The sequence below is a fragment of the Myotis yumanensis genome, unplaced genomic scaffold, assembly GCF_028538775.1.
Source record: "Myotis yumanensis isolate MYYU_CA2020_CCGP unplaced genomic scaffold, mMyoYum1.0.hap1 SCAF_14, whole genome shotgun sequence".
Lineage (NCBI taxonomy): Eukaryota > Metazoa > Chordata > Mammalia > Chiroptera > Vespertilionidae > Myotis > Myotis yumanensis.
The window spans coordinates 52,929,563-52,949,288 of record NW_027223765.1 but is presented as its reverse complement, the minus strand read 5'-3'; the positions used below and the strand labels follow the sequence as shown (position 1 = coordinate 52,949,288).

The 19,726-nt window shown below is 44.1% G+C and overlaps 1 protein-coding gene across 1 annotated transcript in view; it reads left to right on the top strand.

Moving 5' to 3' along the window:
- Positions 1-19,726, top strand: part of SUCLG2 (succinate-CoA ligase GDP-forming subunit beta) — a 226,601-nt gene that overhangs the window by 143,026 nt on the left and 63,849 nt on the right. Inside the window, exons 8-9 of the mRNA XM_070390976.1 lie at positions 6,511-6,672; positions 9,319-9,461. Of these exons, the coding sequence (XP_070247077.1) occupies positions 6,511-6,672; positions 9,319-9,461 (305 nt within the window). The remainder of the gene's footprint in view (positions 1-6,510; positions 6,673-9,318; positions 9,462-19,726) is intronic.

Genomic DNA, 19,726 nt, shown 5'->3' with positions numbered 1-19,726 from the left:
GATAGGCCATACCGACTTATAGTGACTGGCCTTTTCTTCTTTTTCCCTCTTAAACTATTAAGTTGCTTTCATCTGACTGATCGAGAAGTAGTCCCAGTTTGGGACTATCAGCCAAAATTCACGCTGTATTGAGTGGCTGATAATTAAGTCCACAAAATGAAAGAGATGGAAGTTCAATATAAGTTCTTAAAGGTCATGTATTGCTTTTCAGACTGGTATGCACAAGACACCTGGTTATTTTATATTTTAAAAGATGGAAATTCAAGCGTTTGGGAAGATGTCAGTCACAGCTGGTTTCTGGTAGGAGCAGGGCTGTGAGAACCTTTTCCTACGGGGTATTTGTAAAACCTTGTGAAAACTGAAGGTTTCTTTTTCATTATTAAGAGGAAGAAACATTATTGAGCTTTTTTGAAAGACTCATCATAAACTAAATTTTGTGTTTACAGTTCATTGAAACATAAGTCTTATGTGCTATTTTAAGAACAAAATTATCTTTAGCTATTTGTTCATTGTACCATAAAAGTCCAACTACTGAATTTAATCACAATTAAATGAGTGTGTTGGTTTATAACTCTAATGAGCAGTAGTCAAATTAAACCCAATTAGGAAACGGTGATTAATGATCAAATGTACCAATTGATCTTCATCATTGTCACAGTCCCCTAATGCAGTCGTTTGTTTAGGGGCTGTAAAAGCAATCATTTATATCTGAGCAATATTGATAATCTTAATATTTAATTTTTTCATTTAGATCAGTAATAGCAGAACATATAACCTTTCACATTAAAACTTCAGTAATTACTCTTTTAATTTAGAAGTTTAAGGAGCTAGGCATCATACCAGGCATTTTTACCTTTTTCCCGTTTGTGACAGAGCCTCTCTGTAAGAGCGTTTCCTCAGGCTCCTGTTGCTCCATGAGGAACATTGTTTTAAACCCAGCTGCGTGGTCACGTATTTGCAGATGCTGCTGCTGGAATGAGAGCAGTGGCCTGGGTAACAGCTGTGCTGCCCGGTCACCTCGGGGGCATTTTTGAGGTTGAGAAAGAGCAGCAATCTAGGAGCGATTTTTTTCCTGTGTAGTTTATAATCTGATTCAAAGACTATGATTTGGCACTGCTGATGGTAGTTTGGTGACTATCAGGATTGTAAAGGTTATTAGAGATAGAAACCCCCATCTGCCTAGTTTTTGTGGAAAAGACCCTGGTGGGGAAGGGGCACTTATTTCACTCAGGTGACGGGAAGTCTAGGGAGTGGCCTGGGGAACCTCTGGCCCTGAGCCCTGCCTGCGGCTGAATCCCCTGCACTGTCAGCCGGGCTGCTGGAGGGCGGTAAAGGCGAGCCTGTTCTTATCACAGCTCCTCCAGCAACCATAGCAACCTTTCAGATGATTCTGATTGGTCCTGCTTGGGTCACATGCCCATGCCTAGACCAGTCACTGAGCCTGGCTCACATGGTATAGGTCAGTGGTCGGCAAACTCATTAGTCAGCAGAGCCAATTATCAACAGTACAACGATTGAAATTTCTTTTGAGAGCCAAATTTTTTAAACTTAAACTATATAGGTAGGTACATTGTTATTAACTTAATTAGGGTACTCCTAAGGCTTAGGAAGAGCCACACTCAAGGGACCAAAGAGCCGCATGTGGCTCTCGAGCCGTGGTTTGCCGACCACGGTGAGAAAGGCAGTTTCTTGATGGAAAAAGGGACCAGAATGACCTAACTTATTGAAATGAAAGTAAAATGTTTATTAGTCAGAGAGAACGTAACTGTTCTCCTTGCTTATCCGATTGCAGTGCCAGGATTACTTCATTAAACTGTGAATGAATTTGCTTTGTTATTACTTATCTACTTATCCATCCATTCATTTATCTAGTTTGCAAGCCACGGGGACTTGGCCTCTGATTTCATTTCTTCCCACTTTCAGCCAGATCTGCCTGCACACAGACGCCTTTCTTTGGTGTCTGTGCTGTTTCTCAATGGGAAGGTGGGCATTTGTCCCCTAGGGGACGTTTGGCAACATCTAAAGACATTTTTAAATTGAGATATAATTGACATAACATTGCATTAGTTTCAGGTGTACAACACGATGACTTTATTGGATCACTGCAGTGAGTCTCGTTAACATCCATTTGTGTTTGTCACAAATTGGGGTGCAGTTGCTACTTGTTTCTAGTGAGTGGAGGCCAGAGAGGTCGCTCAGCGCCCTGTAACGCAGCACAGCACCTCCCAACAGAAGTGATCTCGCCCACCATGTCATAGTCCCCACGTGCAGACCTCCGGCTCCAGGGCATCTTCGTCAGTTGGAGCACAAATCCATTCACCAAATTAAAGGAATGAAACCCTGTTTAAACAGTGACTATCTGGCCAAGATGACATGAGAGTTAAGGCTGGGTTTAAGTTAACTGGAACATCAAATCTCTTTCTTGCTTCAAATTAATTTCCCTAAATAACAACCCTGTTGCTTTGTGTTAGCAAGTGCCCATGTTGTCGGTGGGTGTTTCTGTTTCTGTCTTTATACACAAGACTTCTATTTTCAAGAACATTTTTAGTTCTACCTACCCTCAACCCCCCTCCCTCCTCATATCTATTTTCTCTTTCCACAGCAACTAAAAAAAAAATGTTCTAAAAAGTATACAACTCTTGGAACATCAGTATTTAATGGAAAGTGGGGCCAGTTTGAAAGTGGCAGCATTTTAAGGGCTCATTTCCATAGCACATCATGGTTATTTATCGCAGATCCAGTGCAATGCATTGCTTGAAGACAGATTATTTTTCAAACTAATTATGACAGTCTTACTTCCTGCTGCTGTTACGTTTCCTTTATGTGTGAGTCTCCCCTCAGAAAGGTACTTTTCTTTTGTTTAATTCCATGGCACATTCTGCTGAATCTCCAGGGTCAGAGGCAGCTAACTGCCAGTCATGTTGTTCATGAAGGTTGTTGAATTAACAGCTCGCAGAATCTTAACACCCACCACTGAACAAAACAACAGAAGCGCCCTGCGACCAAGTGCGCGGTTCCCTTTCATAGCTGTTCAGAAGGAAAACTCATTTGTATAATCTATCAAGCATGTAACAAAGTGCTCTTGATAGTGAAAGTTGTTTTATAAATATTAATAGGTGTGTTTTTCACCCACTTTGTACACAGAATGGCCTTTGTTCAAGTTGAATTTTCTAAAGAATTGAGGTTTTATTATTGTGACATTGAAAGTCTTAATGTCTGAACCAAGCTGAGCACCTTCCAAAATACATTTTACCATAGTTTGTTGTTATATTCAATGAAAAAACTAAGGTTTGTTATTGCCCTGCTGTTGACATAGACATCAATCCATTTTGAACACGCCAGGCCTAAATGTGTACTTGGAAAGGTCTTACAGGGGGAATTAAGCATACGAGAGTCAATCAATATTCAGGGATTAATCTACTTGTGTGCAGCTGCAAGGTTTTATTTTGTTTGTTTCACATTTTTCTTTTCAAGCTAGTAGGACGCACTTTTCTAAGTTCTCCTTCCCCATAACAGACGTGATAGCGGAGGCCACTGTGTCAGTGTTAGAGCAGGGTGCCAATGTGACGAGCCTTTGTGATTAGCAGGGACAGCCCGCCTGTTCCCATAAGGGCTGGCCACTTATCTCAGCTGTGGGGCTCTCAGGACAACAGCAACAGGGAGACGTAGATGAACTGATGTGGCTGTGGTCCAGTCAAACCCCGTTTACAGAAACAGGTATGAGCTGACCTGAGGGGCACACTGGGCCCCCTGACTTCGATGTACCAATCTGTAGCCACTTTGGCCCTCGGGAGAGGTGTTGTGTGATTTGAGGCTCAAGAGAGGCAGCTCTTTCACCCTCGTCCTTTAAGAGAAAATGTCCTTCTCTGTCAATTACAAGGCCTTCATGAAATGCCTCCATTGAAACCCTTCCTGGGAGAAAGGCTGAGTAGTGAGGAAAGGTCATCTAAAACGGAATGGCCAACCCCCAAACCTACATCTTTTTGGGTGGTGAGGGGGTGAGAGGTGCATGGGCTCTCTTAGACACATCCTTGCATTGTGAAGATGGCGTTGCATTGAAAACCACAGGTAATGCATAGATGTAAACCCTTTAAGCATCAATTTATATTTATTCTAAACAGAAGGCTGGCACTGTAAGGGAGTGGACCAAGTACAGGTCATTCCGAGTGAGAGGAAGAGAGGAGAATCCTCTGGGCTGGGCAGCGGACACTCTGAGTGTCGGAAAGCTCTGTTCAGGGACAGGACGGGGGCGAGGGCCAGTTGTGTATGTGGCCGAGTGCTTGCATGCCTCCTCTCCTTCCAGCAACCCCACTCAGCTGATGGCCTCTGCTCCCCATTTCATAGGCCAGGCCACTGGGCGTAAGGTGATCGGCTGCCTGGCTAGGAGGGGCCGGAGTGGTGATTCATACAGACGGTGCTTTGGATGCCAGAGGACATACATATTTCTCCCTATAGAGATCCTTTTTATCCCACAGTCGCCACCTTCAAGCCCTGGCTCGACGGTCTCCCAGGGTGGCCCCTGTAGGGTGAACACATTTCTGTACTGAGTTGCAGGGCAAGCATCGAAAGTCTGAGCTCGCAGACATGCAGCGGGGCCGCCTTCTGCACGCCGCATCCATATCCCCTAATTATGTCTCTCAAGGTGCTTGTGAGTGCAGTCTTGTGAGGGGCAGAGAGCAGCCGGGACTTACTATGATTTGCTAGTTTATTGATCTCGACCAAGAATTCTTTTATGTGAAACTCTTCTCTTAGGAAGTCAATTTGGTTGCCTTTGCCCATTCATTTCAAAGGTGTCAATTTCAAGTAGTCTTGCCAATGAGTAATGGAAGAGCTACAGTTACTAATAAATTAATTAAAATGTATTTATAAACCCGGTGGAAAGCCAAGAATGAAGTTGCTTTCCTATTGATTATTACACCGGTCATTAGCTGCTGAGAAAATGCCACTGTAGCAAGCAGAGAGCATGGGCCAACTCCTTTGTAATTAATTGTAGGATTCCATCGCTGAGGTTCCAGTGTTTGGGAAAGCGATTGCTCATGGGCCCCATGTGCTCACAGCCTGTGGGAAATGTGGTGGGACATCTTGTGGCAAGACTGCTGACTCCCGCAGACATTAACTTCCACGTAGGACTCTCTCTTCTCAGTCAGGGCTACTCTAAGTAATTTGTGGTTTTGACTTGTATTTATGCCGAGTGTTCTTAGATGTTAATATGTCAGATCTGCACAGGTTGGTTGATGGTTGTGGTAGAGCCCATCAGGGAAACCGCTGCCTGGGCTCTTTCACCCCAGATGTCTCAGTGTAACAACATTTTCTTTCCATAGGAAGCGAGTGGGATTCACAGACTGCAGTCACTGCTTTTGATTGAAATATGCCAGGGTGGTTGTTTTCCCTTTAAGAGTTAGGTGCCTGTCTGCGGTGCTGGAGAGGAATAGTACCTGGTTGGAGACCCCTGCCTGTTCATACCCCAAGTACAGTAGAGGAGGTGATGATGGGATGGCATCACAGATAGCTAATTTCCACCCTAAAGGCTGTATTAAAGCGATCAGGCCCCAGAAACCAGTGCACCACCCCACCGTGATCACCCCTGACTGTACATACAGAAGATCTCCTGTAAGTCAAGGAATGCGCTCGCGGTCCATCCTCATCCCTGAGTGAGAGTCACTATGTCCAGGGCCCTTGGCCACTGAGAGAGCTAAGAGCCTTAACCAGCCCTGGGGGCAGAGACCGCGTTGCCGATAGTGCCTGTCAGCCTTCCTTGTGTCTGACCAGCTGGGTCTCTTAGTGTCTTACAACTTGAATCAAAAGAGTCATGTCCTGCACATATCAAGGTGGTGGTTGATGGAACGCACGTTAGCAGGCCCCAAGTAAGTGTATCAGCAGTCTAGGGAATATTTCCATTTTCTAAATAAGAAAACTGAGGCCTGGAGAGGAAGTAGGTTATTATTATTATTATTTAATCAAGGCTACAGTTAGTTAAGGATCATATAAAAACCATTGATTCTGACCCAGTGTTCTTTCTACTACATCTCTGAGAAATATTGGTGAGGATACAGTTAAATAAAAATTTCACTTTGCATCATCAGAAGGACAAAGGACCACGGCAGGATTAGGGGTTATTGTCTAGTCTCTTTGCATAGAAGGAAAAGGTGACAATTAGTGATTAATTATTAACAATATAGCATGAACAGCTCATCAGAGCTACATGTAGCTGGCAGTCATAGCTTTTAATGGTTGATAGCAACTTACATTGTTATTTGATTGAACAGAGATCAGCAGACACAAATGCCTGTGCTCTTTGTTTGAAGGTAAGCCCCTTGGAATAGGAGCCACTTTATATTTGTCTTTGTAGTTCTGAAGTTTAAGTTCGGGGCAGGAGGCCGCGACAGTTGTCCCGTCTATATCATGAGGTAGGGCGACAGTGTCTTACTTATTTTTTCTCCTGTGCCAACCAACCTTGGGAATGTAATGTGTAGATCCTAAAGAGACATCATGTATGTTCCTTTTTTTTAGTTGTCTGTTTTGATGCCAAGATAAACTTTGACGACAACGCAGAATTCCGACAAAAGGACATATTCGCCATGGACGACGGATCAGAAAACGAGCCCATTGAAAATGAAGCTGCCAAATATGACCTAAAATACATAGGACTGGATGGGAACATTGCCTGCTTTGGTGAGCAGTCAGTTACGGCAAAAGGATGGCTTGTGGATTTTTGCAGAATTTAGGAACTCCTGATTTCTGAAATTTTATTTCCTAGCAGCAAGTAAACATAAGAGATTTTTCTCCCCAAGAATTTTAGGAAACAATTCAATTTCTTCCCAAAGTAGACTTTGGTGGATGGTCCCTGGTTTAAAGCAGGGTTTCACCTCCGGCACCGGCGACATTTCAGGGGGGAATTCCTCGCTGGCTGGGGCTGGCCTGCACATTGGAAGGCGTTCAGCAGTATCCTGGCCTTTAGGGGCCACTAGCACCTCCACTTGTGACAACCGAAGTGTCTCCAAACACCGCAGGGTGTCCGGATGGGCAGAACCACCCCCGGGAGAAGCCCTGTTTCAAAGCATCAGTTAAACTTCACTTTTTACTAAGCTAAGGGCCTTTGCTGCTCCAGGCAATGCTAATATGCAGGAACTATTCTGAAACTTGGGTTCAAAACTACTTGCTCAGAGGAAGTAGAAAAGAATATATACTTTACTCATTATGCTCAAGTTTCAACTTCTGTGATAAACAAATGATAAGTTGCTTAATCCATTATACCACTTTGTTAATAAAACAGTTGATTTTATCATAATTATCTAAATTTGTGAAAATGGCTTATACAGTTGAAATAAGAATGGGTCTATAGAGGCAACACAACTGTTGTTATTGTCCACAGCTTATAGTACTGAGATTTATGTACCTCTGTGTTATGGTGGAACCAATTTATTACACTTGAAGCTGAGTTCTTAATCTTAATGGAATTTAAATAAAGAAGATTTATAGCTCATTAAGCCAACAGTATCATTATATTCAGAACTGGATAGACCTCATCCAGTAGTTTTCTGTTCATACAATAGAAAATGACATCTAGTTACAAGCGGCACCAAGTGTCTTGCTTTGATTGGAGCAATAACTCTCATGTACCCCCTCGCACACTCTCCTGCCCTTGGTCAGCTAAGGTGCTCAGTATTGTAGGCATTTAGGAAGGAGAGAGAAAATGCGGGTGTAGAACAAATTCAGTCCTTTGTAGCCTCTGTAGGCATGTGCATGGTTTGACGAAGTTAGCCTAATGCTTTTCAAATTGCTCTCAGATCCTAGATAAACCATTTCTATTTTAGTTGACCCATAATTAATTAAATTAGTCACAGTTCAGTTGTCTGGGGAATTCAAGGGTCAGAAAAAAGTGAAGGGTACTTTATCTTGAGAGTTTCTGCTGAGTTCAGGAGATTTTTATTATTTATTTATTTATTTTTATTTTTTTTTACTTTCTAACCTGAGGAAAATAACTTCATATAATTAAGCATAAGGAACAACAGAACTACATTGATCAATAAAACTGAGTTCTGGAAAATAAAAATTTCTATGTTAAAACTCATTACTTCGCGTTTAAAGAAAAGCTCCGAAGATGCTAGCACATTTTGGTTCTAGTTTGAATGGTCAGGTTGCTAGAGAACATTTGTTATATTATTTTGAAAAAGGAGCAGGGGGCTAGGAATGTTGCTGAGTGATCATCTGTCCATTTGTCTTCTGGCTTTCTCCAGATAACGTATAATCATGCTTGGCTGCACTCGGTAGAAAAATGTGGGGAACCCTCTTGCAGCTGAAGGCCCGTGGTTCAACCCCAGGGGGTGCCACAATCCAGGGACCGTATTCTCAGCAAACAGAACTAGGAGAATTCCATTTTCTACTCTTAAAGGTTATTAAAAAGAATGTGGCCCGGGTGGTGTCACTCAGTGGTTAGTGTTGGCCCAAGGACAGAAGGGTCTCAGCTTCCATTCCAGGTCAAGGGCACATACCTGGGTTGTAGGTTCGATCCCTGGCCCCAGTCGGGCGCTTGTGGGAAGAAATCAATGAATGTGTCTCTCTCACATCGCTCTTTCTCTTCCTCTCTCTCTCTTTCTCTCCCCTACTTCCTTCCTTCTTTCTCTAAAAATCAATGGAAAAAATATTCTTGAGTGAGGATTAACAAAATAAAAAACAAAACAAAAAAGTAATTCATAGGCCCCAGTTACTTTTCACAGCTTTTTTCTCTTTTCCAATTTCTTTTTTTAAATATATTTTATTGATTTTTTACAGAGAGGAAGGGAGAGGAATAGAGAGTTAGAAACATCAATGAGAGAGAAACATCAATCAGCTGCCTCCTGCACACCCCCTACTGGGGATGTGCCTGCAACCAAGGTACATGCCTTTGACTGAAATTGAACCTGGGACCCTTCAGTCCACAGGCCCATGCTCTATCCACTGAGCAAAACCTGTTAGGGCTCTTTTCCAAGTTCTTGAAATATACTTTCCAGAACCCAAAACTCCCTCCTCTATTACGAACTAGCCCAAATTGATAACTGACTTCAACTCTTCCTTCTTTCCATTTCCCAGATTGATTTCACCTCCCGATAAAGCCATCTCCCCATCGCCAGGCCTTTCTTGGTTATTCTTTGTGTGCACATCTTCTGATTCCTTATCCTAAAAATCTATGAGCTTATCCGATTGAATAGAATTTCAAACAGGGCAGAAATTGGCCCGTCATGATAGGGTTCTCTTTTGCAATTGTATGGAGGGAAACGTTTCTGGGCCATTTTGTTTTACTACATTGATCCTGCCTTGTGTGCTGTTTGCACTCTACAGTGAATGGTGCTGGACTTGCCATGGCTACTTGTGATATCATTTTCCTGAACGGTGGGAAGCCAGCCAACTTCTTGGATCTTGGAGGTGGCGTACAGGAAGCTCAAGTCTATCAAGCCTTCAAATTGCTCACAGCTGATCCTAAGGTAACTCTCTCTTGGGTGGAGGTGGCATAATGTTCTGGCTTCTCACCATCAAAAGCAACCTTGTTCCTGCTGCAGGGAGTTAGTATGCAGCCCAGAGGCAAACCCCGCCTTACACGCCATTGACATACCCGGTGTTTAACTCATTTGCGGTGAAAGTCTTGTAAGTGCCCCAGGATCTTATTTCAGAGGCTGTGCTTTAAGAGCTCTGGGAGGTGGCAGGAAATAAAACAGGTGTAGTGCCCCGAACAGTGAAGCGTGGGCTGGCATGAAACATCATTTGGGTAATTTACAATGAGGCAATTAGCTCTATACTTATATGACTTAGAGAAGACTGGGTGTTGGATTCTTTTCATAAGATGCTGATGGTAGTATCATATGCTTGGAGACAGAATGAAAGGATAGGATTATATTATTATACTAGAGGCCTAGTGCATGAATTCATGCACCAGTGGGGTCCCTCAGCCTGGCCTGCGGGATCGGGCCAAAACCAGACATCCCCCGAGGGGTCCCAGATTGCGAGGGCGCAGGCCAGGCTGAGGGACCCCACCGGTACATGATTGGGCTGAGGAGAGATTCGAGAGGGGAGGGGCCGCAGGAGGGCTCCAGGGCGTGTCTGGCCATCTTGCTCAGTCCTGATCAGACCCCAGCAGCAAGCTAACCTACCGGTTGAAGCGTCTGCCCCCTGGTGGTCAGTGCACATCATAGCAAGCGATTGAGCAGCCTTAGCATATATTTGTATATTACGCTTTGATTGGTTGACTGGATGACAGGACACTTAGCATATTAGGCTTTTGTTATATAGGATATTACTTGAAAATAATGACCACATTGCCTTCTGCATGTTTTTTATTTTTTATCTCTGACAGTTGCATGTGTTACAGTTTATAATATATGCTTTTAGTAGCAAATGATATTGCTTTCTGTATGTCTTGTCTTAACTAGAATGTAGCTATCACACCCAGGTACACAGTAGATGCTCAGTAAACATTTAATCAGTCTAAATACCAGTATGTCTTCTTCCATTGGAACTACTCGGTTGTCTATGATAACAAGGTTTAGGTGGGTATTTATTATGTGGACAAGACTAAAATTTTTTAGTGTATCATCTCACGCTTTTAACAGTTCTGTGGGGTAGTGTATATGCCATAACCATTTGATTTTAAATTTTGAGAGTCATTATTTTGATGCTGTTAGATTATCTAAAATATCCTGTTGGATCTTGAGACATATGAGGAAATGGGAAATCTGAACCTATCACCAAGAAAATCATAAATGAAACCAATACCAGATTTTTTTAAAAAGAAATGTAGTCTGAACTTAATGTGGGAACCTTTCATTAATAAGTATAATGGCACCAGGCTGGTGTAGGTCAGTGGTTGAGCATCAACCTATGAACCAGGAGGTCACGGTTTGATTCCTGGTCAGGACACATGCCTGGGTTGTGGGCTTGATCCGATCGAGCAAGAGGCAATCAATCTCTGATTCTCTGTCATCATTGATGTTTCTATCTCTCCCTCTTCCTTCCTCTCTGAAATCAATAAAAATATATTTTAAAAATATATAATGGCAATAGCCTTTTGGTTTCAATGTATAAAATTTTGTCTTATATTAGTAGTACAGTATGCTTGTCTGTGTTCATTATGACTTGGGTAGTTGGTAACCTTCTTTTTGCTAAGACTTTTCCTTCTGACTTACAAATCAGTGGAAAGGTTTCATCAGCTGCTTCTCTTCAGTTCGCCAGGCCGTTGGGGAATGGCCAAGTCCCTGAAGTTAGGTCACCCAGCCAAGAAGGAAGTGTTTGCGGTTGACTTTTCTGTTTACATAAGCACCTTGTTTTCATTAAGTAAGGACATCACCAATGGCTGCCTACTTATTTATTAATTCATGTATCCCTTCTTACTGTTCCTTCCTAAGGGAAGAATCATTTTCTTCCCAGTGATTTTTAGACCAATTGAAATCCGTGAATAGTATGGATATCACACACAGTCCTTGAGGCTGCTTGAACCACAGAGGAGCCAGGGGACAGGCACCTGTAACAACATACTGAACTTGCAGTGTCTGCCGAAACTCAGTAAAGAATAATCGAGAACCATCAAGGGATTACATCTGCCAGGACAATCAGAGCATTTAAAAATATATATATTTTTGCCCTAGCTGGTTTGGCTCAGTGAATAGAGCGTCGGCCTGCGGACCAAAGGGTCCTTGGTTGTAGGCTCCTCCCCTGTTCGGGCCCTGGTCAGGGCACATGCAGGAGGCAACCAATCCATGTGTTTCTCTCACATCGATATTTCTCTGTGTCTTTCCCTCTCTCCCACTCTCTAAAAATCAATGGAAAAACATCCTTGGGTGAGGATTTTAAAAACACACACACACACACACACACACACACACACGTTTTCTTAGTGGCTGTTCCTGAATTTTAATTCTGCAAAAATATTAGGAGGGGAATGAAAATCACTTGCAGAGCCATTTTTAAAAAACTATCTTTCCCAAAATGTTGACTTTACCTTATGGAGTATTTTCCAATGCTTGCAGTGTTTAAACTTGTTTGAGATTGGCTGTCATCTTCAGTGGAGAAAGGTGTGGGAGTTATTTTTCTCATGCTATATCAGGAAAATGAATGCAGACCTCATTGCACAGTATATTTTCCAAAAATTGAAATTTCAAAGCCAGTTACAAAGCAGAGGTATGTAATGGTATTTTCAGCCCTGGCATTGTTTCACAGGCTTCAGACCACAGGACTGAGGAACACTGCCGCTGCATTGATTGGCTTCTGCAGGGAAACTGGCCAGGCCCGGCAGCCGCTCTTTCCCGGCGAGCCCCGTGCCTGCCCAGAAGTAGGTTCCCACGAGCCCGAACCTAATTATTTCAAAGGCATTGATTTTCCTGTTAGATGTAAGGGTTAGTCTAGTTGAGTGCACTGAAACTCAAACTTACTGACGGTCTGTTGTTCAGCTTAAATCAGCTGATACTAACAACTACTGGTTTGCCATATGTATGAGCTGATTCTGTTGGTCAAGTAATAAACATCATCATTTAAGAAAAATATGATGTATTGACATATACTTCCGCTCCTGAGGTCAGCCACGAGCTGGAACTTACATTTATCTCGCTTGACCATCAGCCCAGCTGATGATTTTCGCTGGGACCTGGGGCAGGTGCCTCGATGAGCAGGGTTTTTACTTGTCTGTCTGTGATTCATATGGAATAGAGCTCACTTACTGAATTAGATTCACATGCAGGGTATTATACATATTTTATAATTCTCGTATTTTCCAGCTGGGCTGGAGATGAGAGGAAGGTAATAGAGTTTGTTCTGCCTGTGGTAGAGCAAATTTTATCTTACTTTAATCATTTTTAACTTACAGAAGTCATAGAGTAAAAAGAATATAAAATAGGAAGGGTAAGTAGAGTTTTGCTGTAATCTGTAAAGAATTTGTGCACATTTAAGGAAAAACTATAAGGAATGCTATCCTTAGGTTTTTGTTTTCCTAAATGATGCTTTGGCTTTTATTTCTAATTTTAAACTTAGAATTCCGACGGTGTAGAAAATGGGTTGCAACATCTGGAGTATGTAAAACATTTTGCATAAATGAATAAAAGGAAGAGACAGTTGACATGAATCTCAATAGTAACTGCAGCTCTTTGGGCCACAGTTAAGCAGATCCATTGCCCTCCGGGGCCTGGTTTTGCAGAGCAGTGGGGTACGATTCCCATTAGTGAAGTCACCTCACTTGGTTTGACTGTGCTTCCTGGTCTAGATTCAACTCAGAGCCATGCTTCAGAGCCCTCTGCACACCCGGGAAGAAGTGTCCACCGAGGCAGAAAATGCTAGTTTCAGAAGGAAGGGAACCTCAGTGGGCTGTGGTGCCAGACTGCCTGGGTTCCAGTCCTGTCCGTACCGCTCACTGGTTGGAGGACTTGGGCATGTGGTTTAACTTCTGTGGGCCTTGGTTTCCTCAGAAAATGGAGAGCATCCCAGTACTTACTGCCTCAGAGGGTGGTTTTATTACATGAATTGAGATAAACACACATATTTCCCACTTAGAGGGTGATAATTTCATATGATAGTTTCATTTAAAATTTTGATGAACTTTTTTTAAAAGTGTAACCTACATATGGAACAGAATAAAGATCATTTTAGTATGTAGCTTAGTGAATTATCGCAAAGTGCACATACCTCTGTATCCTCCAGTCAGATCAAGAAATAAAATATGACCAATATTAGGAACTGAATGTTTGTGTCTCCCCAAATTCATATGTTGAAATCCCACCCCCCAATATGATGGTATTGGGAAGTGGGGGTCTTTGGGAGCTAATTAGATCATCCAGGTAGAGTCCTCATGAATGCGATTAGCGCCCTTATACAGGGACCCCAGAGGGCTCCCAGGAGGTCCTCTGTGTGCCAGGAAGTGGCTTCACTAGACACTGAACTGTTGGTGCCTTGATCTCGAACTTCCCAGCCTCCAGAATTGTGAGAAATTGTTGTTTAAGCCTCCCAGTCTATGGTAGTTTTATATAGAAGCCTGAACAGTCTAGGACAACCTCCCTCAGAAACCCTTATGTTCTCCAACTCCCAGATTCCTACCCAGCTTTCTCCCCAAAATAACCACTATCCCAACTTCTGATATTGTTGATAAATTTTGCCTGGTTTGAGCTCAATATAAATGGAATCACAGTGTGCACTCTCGTGTTTGCCATCTTCCACTAAGCTGGATTTGTAAGACCCAGCACACTTGGTGTTGCGCTGGTTCACTCCTTCTCATTTCCATGCAGCATTCTATTGTGTGGCTCCACCAGACCTTCTCATCCTCGTCTCTTGAGAGGCATCTGTGTCATTCTCAGTTTTGACGGTTATGATTCATGTTGCTATGAACATTCTCATTGTCCTTTGGAGCACATTTCTGTGGACACACTTGGAACTAAAGTTTCCAGGTCATAGGGTGTGCATATGTTCCACTTGCATCGATGCTGCCAAACAGCTGTCCAGATGTCCCGGAGTGCACTCAGCACAGCCAGGTTCCGGGCCTCCATCCCTCCGCCAGCATTTGGCAGTCAGTCTGTCTTCTTAGTTTGAGTCGTTCTGGTAGGTGTGTGGTTGTGTCTCATTGTGGTTTTAATGCCTTTCTCTCATGACTAATGAGCTTGAGCACCTTTTTATATATTTACTAGCTATTTGGATATACTTGTTAAACTCTGTCACCTCATCTCTGAAGTAGATTATAGAAATAATACCCCAAAGTATTGTTTAAAGAATCAACAGCGGTAATATATGTGCAAGTACTTGGCAAAAACGTTTCTAAAACACAATGAAAACGTTAGTTTGTGTTATATATATATATATATATATATATATATATATATATATATATATATATAACCAGAGGCCCAGTGCACAAGGTGGGGGTCCCCTCAGCCCAGCCTGCACCCCTTCCAATCTGGGACCCCTCGGGGGATGTCCGACTGCCGGTTTAGGCCCGATCCTGGGGATGTCCGGCAGTCGGACATCCCTCTCACAATCCGGGACTGCCTGCCTGCCTGATCGCCCCCAACTGTTCCCTGCTGCTGGCCTGGTCTCCCCTCACTGCCCCTCTCCACTGGCCTGGTCACCCCTCAATGCCTGCCCTGCCAGCCTGGTTGCCCCCAACTGACTCCCCTGTCGGCCTGGTCGCCCCTCACTGCCCCCCCTGCCAGCCTGGTCGCCTCACACAGCCTGCTGTTGAATCGTTTGGTTGCCCCTCACTGCCCACCCTGCCGGCCTGGTCACCCCATGCAGCCTGCTGTTCAGTCGTTGCATGAGGGCTTCCCAACCAATTTGCATATTCCTCTATTATTAGTATAGATACATATTTCAAAGGGAAAGAGAGAGATAGAAACATCAATGATGAGAGAGAATCATTAATTGGCTGTCTCCTGCATGCCCCCTGCTGGGGATGGAGCCCACAACCCGGGCATGTGCCCTGACCTCCTCTTTCATCAGTTGATGCTCAACCAGTGAGCCACACCAGCCAGGCTGTGCTGTATATTTTGAATGTTCGAATCCACTTTCATGTCTAACAGTTGGGTTTGGAATTACTATAACAGGGAATACATGCTCCTCTCCAGAACAAGAAGGCGTCTGAAGCAGGTGTGATGCCACCAGTGTGACTGCGGGTGCTGTTTTGGAATTGATGGAATGTGTGAACATTCAGTAGCTTGCAGTCATTCTCTGTTCAGATAAGCAGGAAAATACAATTTAATGAAGGGAGGATTCAATTCATGTTTAAAAGGACCACAACATGTCATGTGGCATACGTTTGAGAAGAGGCCAGCTCTGTGATAGGTGAGGGGTCCTTCAAAGCTGAGGGGAGTGAAGCTGCAGGCCACTGTTCCAGTGTCAGGTTCGTGCGGCTGCCCACAGTCATAATACATGTCCTGGCTTAACCTGTGCGGAATGCCCACACATTGTTACTCATCATACATTTAGAGTGTATTTAAATACAAAGCACAATGCCCTTTTTTCCTTATGTCCACGCTTATATCTGAGGCGTAAACAAACCTAATTTCATTACATACCACATGTATTTGCTAACATACCTTATCTGCAAGGGAACGTTATTTTGGGGGTAATAGAATTCTTGAGGGATTCAAATGCCCAACACTTTACACAACATGAGCATTATTTTTGAAACAACTGCCCTGAACCCTTATTTTTATGGGCCTGTTTGAAAATAAATTTTACTTTCCAATAGTGCTGGAAAGATTAAAAGTCCAGGCAGCCATCCTCGATGGTGACAGTCCACCTCAGAGTCCAGTCTGGAGGAGTAAATGATTCCCAGCCCATGAGCATGTGAGTGTCACTGGGGTTGCCTGCACTGGTGTGGGCAGCACCGTGCGTGGGCTCGGGGGTGGGGACCCGTCTGCCCGCTCACTTCTCTTTTCTCTGCAGTGCTTTTCCTACTGTCGTCAGTTCATAAATGTTGACTTTGCAGTTCCTGGCCTCATGTCCAGTTGATCCAAATTTCCAGGAATGTCTGGCTCTCCATGCCCAACTTACACTCATTGCATTCCGCCTGCCAATACTTCCCGCCAGAGCTGGGTCCTGGCAGAGGCCCTGGTTCCGTATCTTACACTCGGTCAGTGTGTCTGAAGGCTACCACGTTTCCTAAGCATCCCTAATGCAACACTCCAAATCCGTTTTCATGCTTTTTGTTGACATACTGTCAGAAATAATAGAAAATAAGGTTTTTACTATTTGCTCTGCTTCTCAGAATTCAAATTTTAACATGCTTTATTTTGTCTCATGGTAAGTGATTTAAAAAATTTAACAGACTTTAGGATATTTTAGTAAATTTATTATTAGTCCCAACATGCTCAGTAATTGATTATGGATTCTGTATGGCAGCCTTTTTAAACTATTAAAGAGAAATGGACCACTAATGCCCTCTATGTTGGAAATTGTATAATTATTAGAAGAGTTAGTATTTGTTTTTTTCTCCTAATGGAACTGCAGTGAGAGAAAGTGCTTAGTTCAGCTTTGAACTGCGAAGGCCTGACTGTGCTCCCCAGCGGTGAGCCTGGTCTGGCGGGATGAGGGCCAGGGGGCTGAGAACTTTGCAGACACTGACTCCTCTCCTCCTCCTCTGCCCTGCCCCCACCCACGGCCAGAGATCCTGGGATTATGAATAACTCATTCGAAACGAGGAATGTGTCCATGTGGGCATTCCGAAGAAACTGGCATGGCTCCGAGCAGTTTGCTAATTGTTTTCTATCTGTGTTTTAGGGTATCTTATTAAACAAACCCCTTTTCCCTAATTATTAAAGTAGGAAAGCATAAAACATATAAAAATATAAAAATAAATCAAATTACGTATACGCCCACTTTAAAATGAATGTAGAGTGTGGTGTTTTGACAAAACTGGTATCAGTGTCATCGACATTCGTGTGGAGTCCACTCTCCCGGGGCGGTGCCTCCTGCTGCCCTGCGTGGTCTCTGCTCCTCCAGGGCTGGAGAGCACGTGCTGTGTGGCTGTTTACGTCAGCGTAACTAGTCCTCTGGTATAACTAGTCCTCTGGTATAACTAGTCCTCTGGTATTTGGTAATCAGAGTGTTTTCAATTAAAATAATGCTGCTGTGAGCCTCCTTACGCTACTGCCTGCCATACGACTTAAAGCGGGATGAGTGCTGTGATTGGAGGGGGCACGTTCCTCTAGTTATCGCTAAGACCCTCAGTCGTTTCCCAGGAAGGTTTTCAAGTATTGAGGGAATTTTATTGTAACCTAATGTGCATTTTTCAACCAGTATTCTTAGTGTAGCTGAGCCTCTTTATTTGCTGATTCCACATTTGAAGAGTTGCCTGTGTGCGACAATTTATTTGTAACGCCCAGATCGTACTCCCGTTGCTTTCTCGTCGTCCTGGACGGGCCGGCTGAGAGCGGTGACAGTTCCCCTTCTCCACGTGCGCCCAGCTGCGTGGGGCCAGGCTGCGCTCTCCCTTCCTTCAGCACTCACGCTGCAAGCTGGTGTCATCATTGCCGTCTAGTTAGTGCCACATTGGTCAGAGTGGTCCTTAAGCAATTTCATTCCCAAGCCAGCCACCAGTGACATGTCTGGCCCGGCTTGCATGGGATAGGGCCGCCTGGTAGCGACCATAGTCTGGAACTGGACTTGTCCCCCGGGTCGAGGAAGCAATGGAGGGGAGGACGTTTGCAGAGGACGGACTGAGGTCCTATCCAGCAGCCAGACGCAGTAGCTGCGGGAGAGGAGGTTATTCGGGAACATTGTGAGAGTGGGGAGGGGTCTCCTCATGAGCAGCAGGCGGGTAGGAAACAGCGAGAGTACAAACAGGGAGGCAGATTCCAGATGGAATGCAGGGAATTCACACAGAGCATCCCAGGGCTTGGTCCTAAGGAGACTGGAGTACCAGGCGGGTAACGAAGGAAGGAACTCCACCATAGGTACGTCTGTGTGCCAAACAAGAGGCTGACGAGGCTCATCCCTCAGCAAGACTGACTTTCTTGGAGGGTCCCAGCTGGTTGGGGAGCAGCCCCTCACGGAAGTCAGGACTCGTTCTCCAGACCACAGGGTGACTGAGCGGGACAGAAAGCCATTTAGAACCTCAGCCAAGTGAGAGTGTCATCCGAGTGTGGAGCGCCAGGCCTTCCCAGGCACTGAGAGTGAAGCAGCGACTGGACAGTTTTGAGGGGGAGATAGTTACGCTGAGAAGTAGATACATACATAACATAAAACAAATGCCTAATATGTTGGAGGATGATATTTACTAAGTTGAAAAATAACATTGAACGGGGGGGCGGGCGGGGGGCGCGGGCTAAGAATGGCTTGTTACTTCTGGCAGGTTTGCCCATGAAGTTTGTCTGAAAATTGGACCTTGGAGAAGGAAATGTCACAGCTGTTCCACAATTTGACATTTGAGTTCTGGACAGTGATGTGCTGCTGCCAGTGAGGGGATCTGCCCAGCGTCTGCTGCCCTTTCTAGCTGCCCCTTTGCGTGCCTTCACTCCCCGCTTCCTTACTCACTGCTGGAAGCACTCTCCCTGGCTGTGTTCTGGGCCTACAGAGGTGCGGGGAGGGGGGTGCACTTGAATAGCTTACGCTGCAACTTGACTAATTTGGGTGGCAGCTCTCCTGCAATTAGAGGCCCTTGGTGGACTTGCATGGACCTTTGATCTGCGATCCAGAGCTCTCCTGGGGATGCTCTACTACATTTGAGGTCCTGTGAAATGGAAGACTTCAAACACACATATTAGCTAACATTCCCAAGGGGCAGCTGGCACAAATCCGAGTTAATTATTTTTTTCCAGCTTATCTGGGGGTTCTCTCATTAATCATCTGTAGGCATTTGGGATACATCCCTTTTTCTCAATTACAGTGCCAGCAAAATGTTTTTGAGCAAACATGTAGGTGTCCTGAACAGAAAATCCATGTGAACTTCAGCCTTCGACCTTCTAGATTTAATTTGTTCATTAATCCCAAACAGGACATTTCTCTGAGAAGGAGACATGAGTGACTTTGAATCTCCATTGTGTCCCTGTAATCCAAGAATGTTGTATTTTGGTAGCAGGTGGGAGGTGAAATGCCCTGCTCATACTGTATTTAGATTATTTCATATTTTCTGTGTTTATAACCTGGGGTTAGTAGTTGCATTTATGAGTGGAGTTTCTTCTCCATTAAGCTGAACTACCAAGTAGTTTATCCAAATGCTGACAGTGCTGACCGGATTCCAAAGAAGAGGTGTTTAATATTCAAATGAGGAAAGTAAAAAACA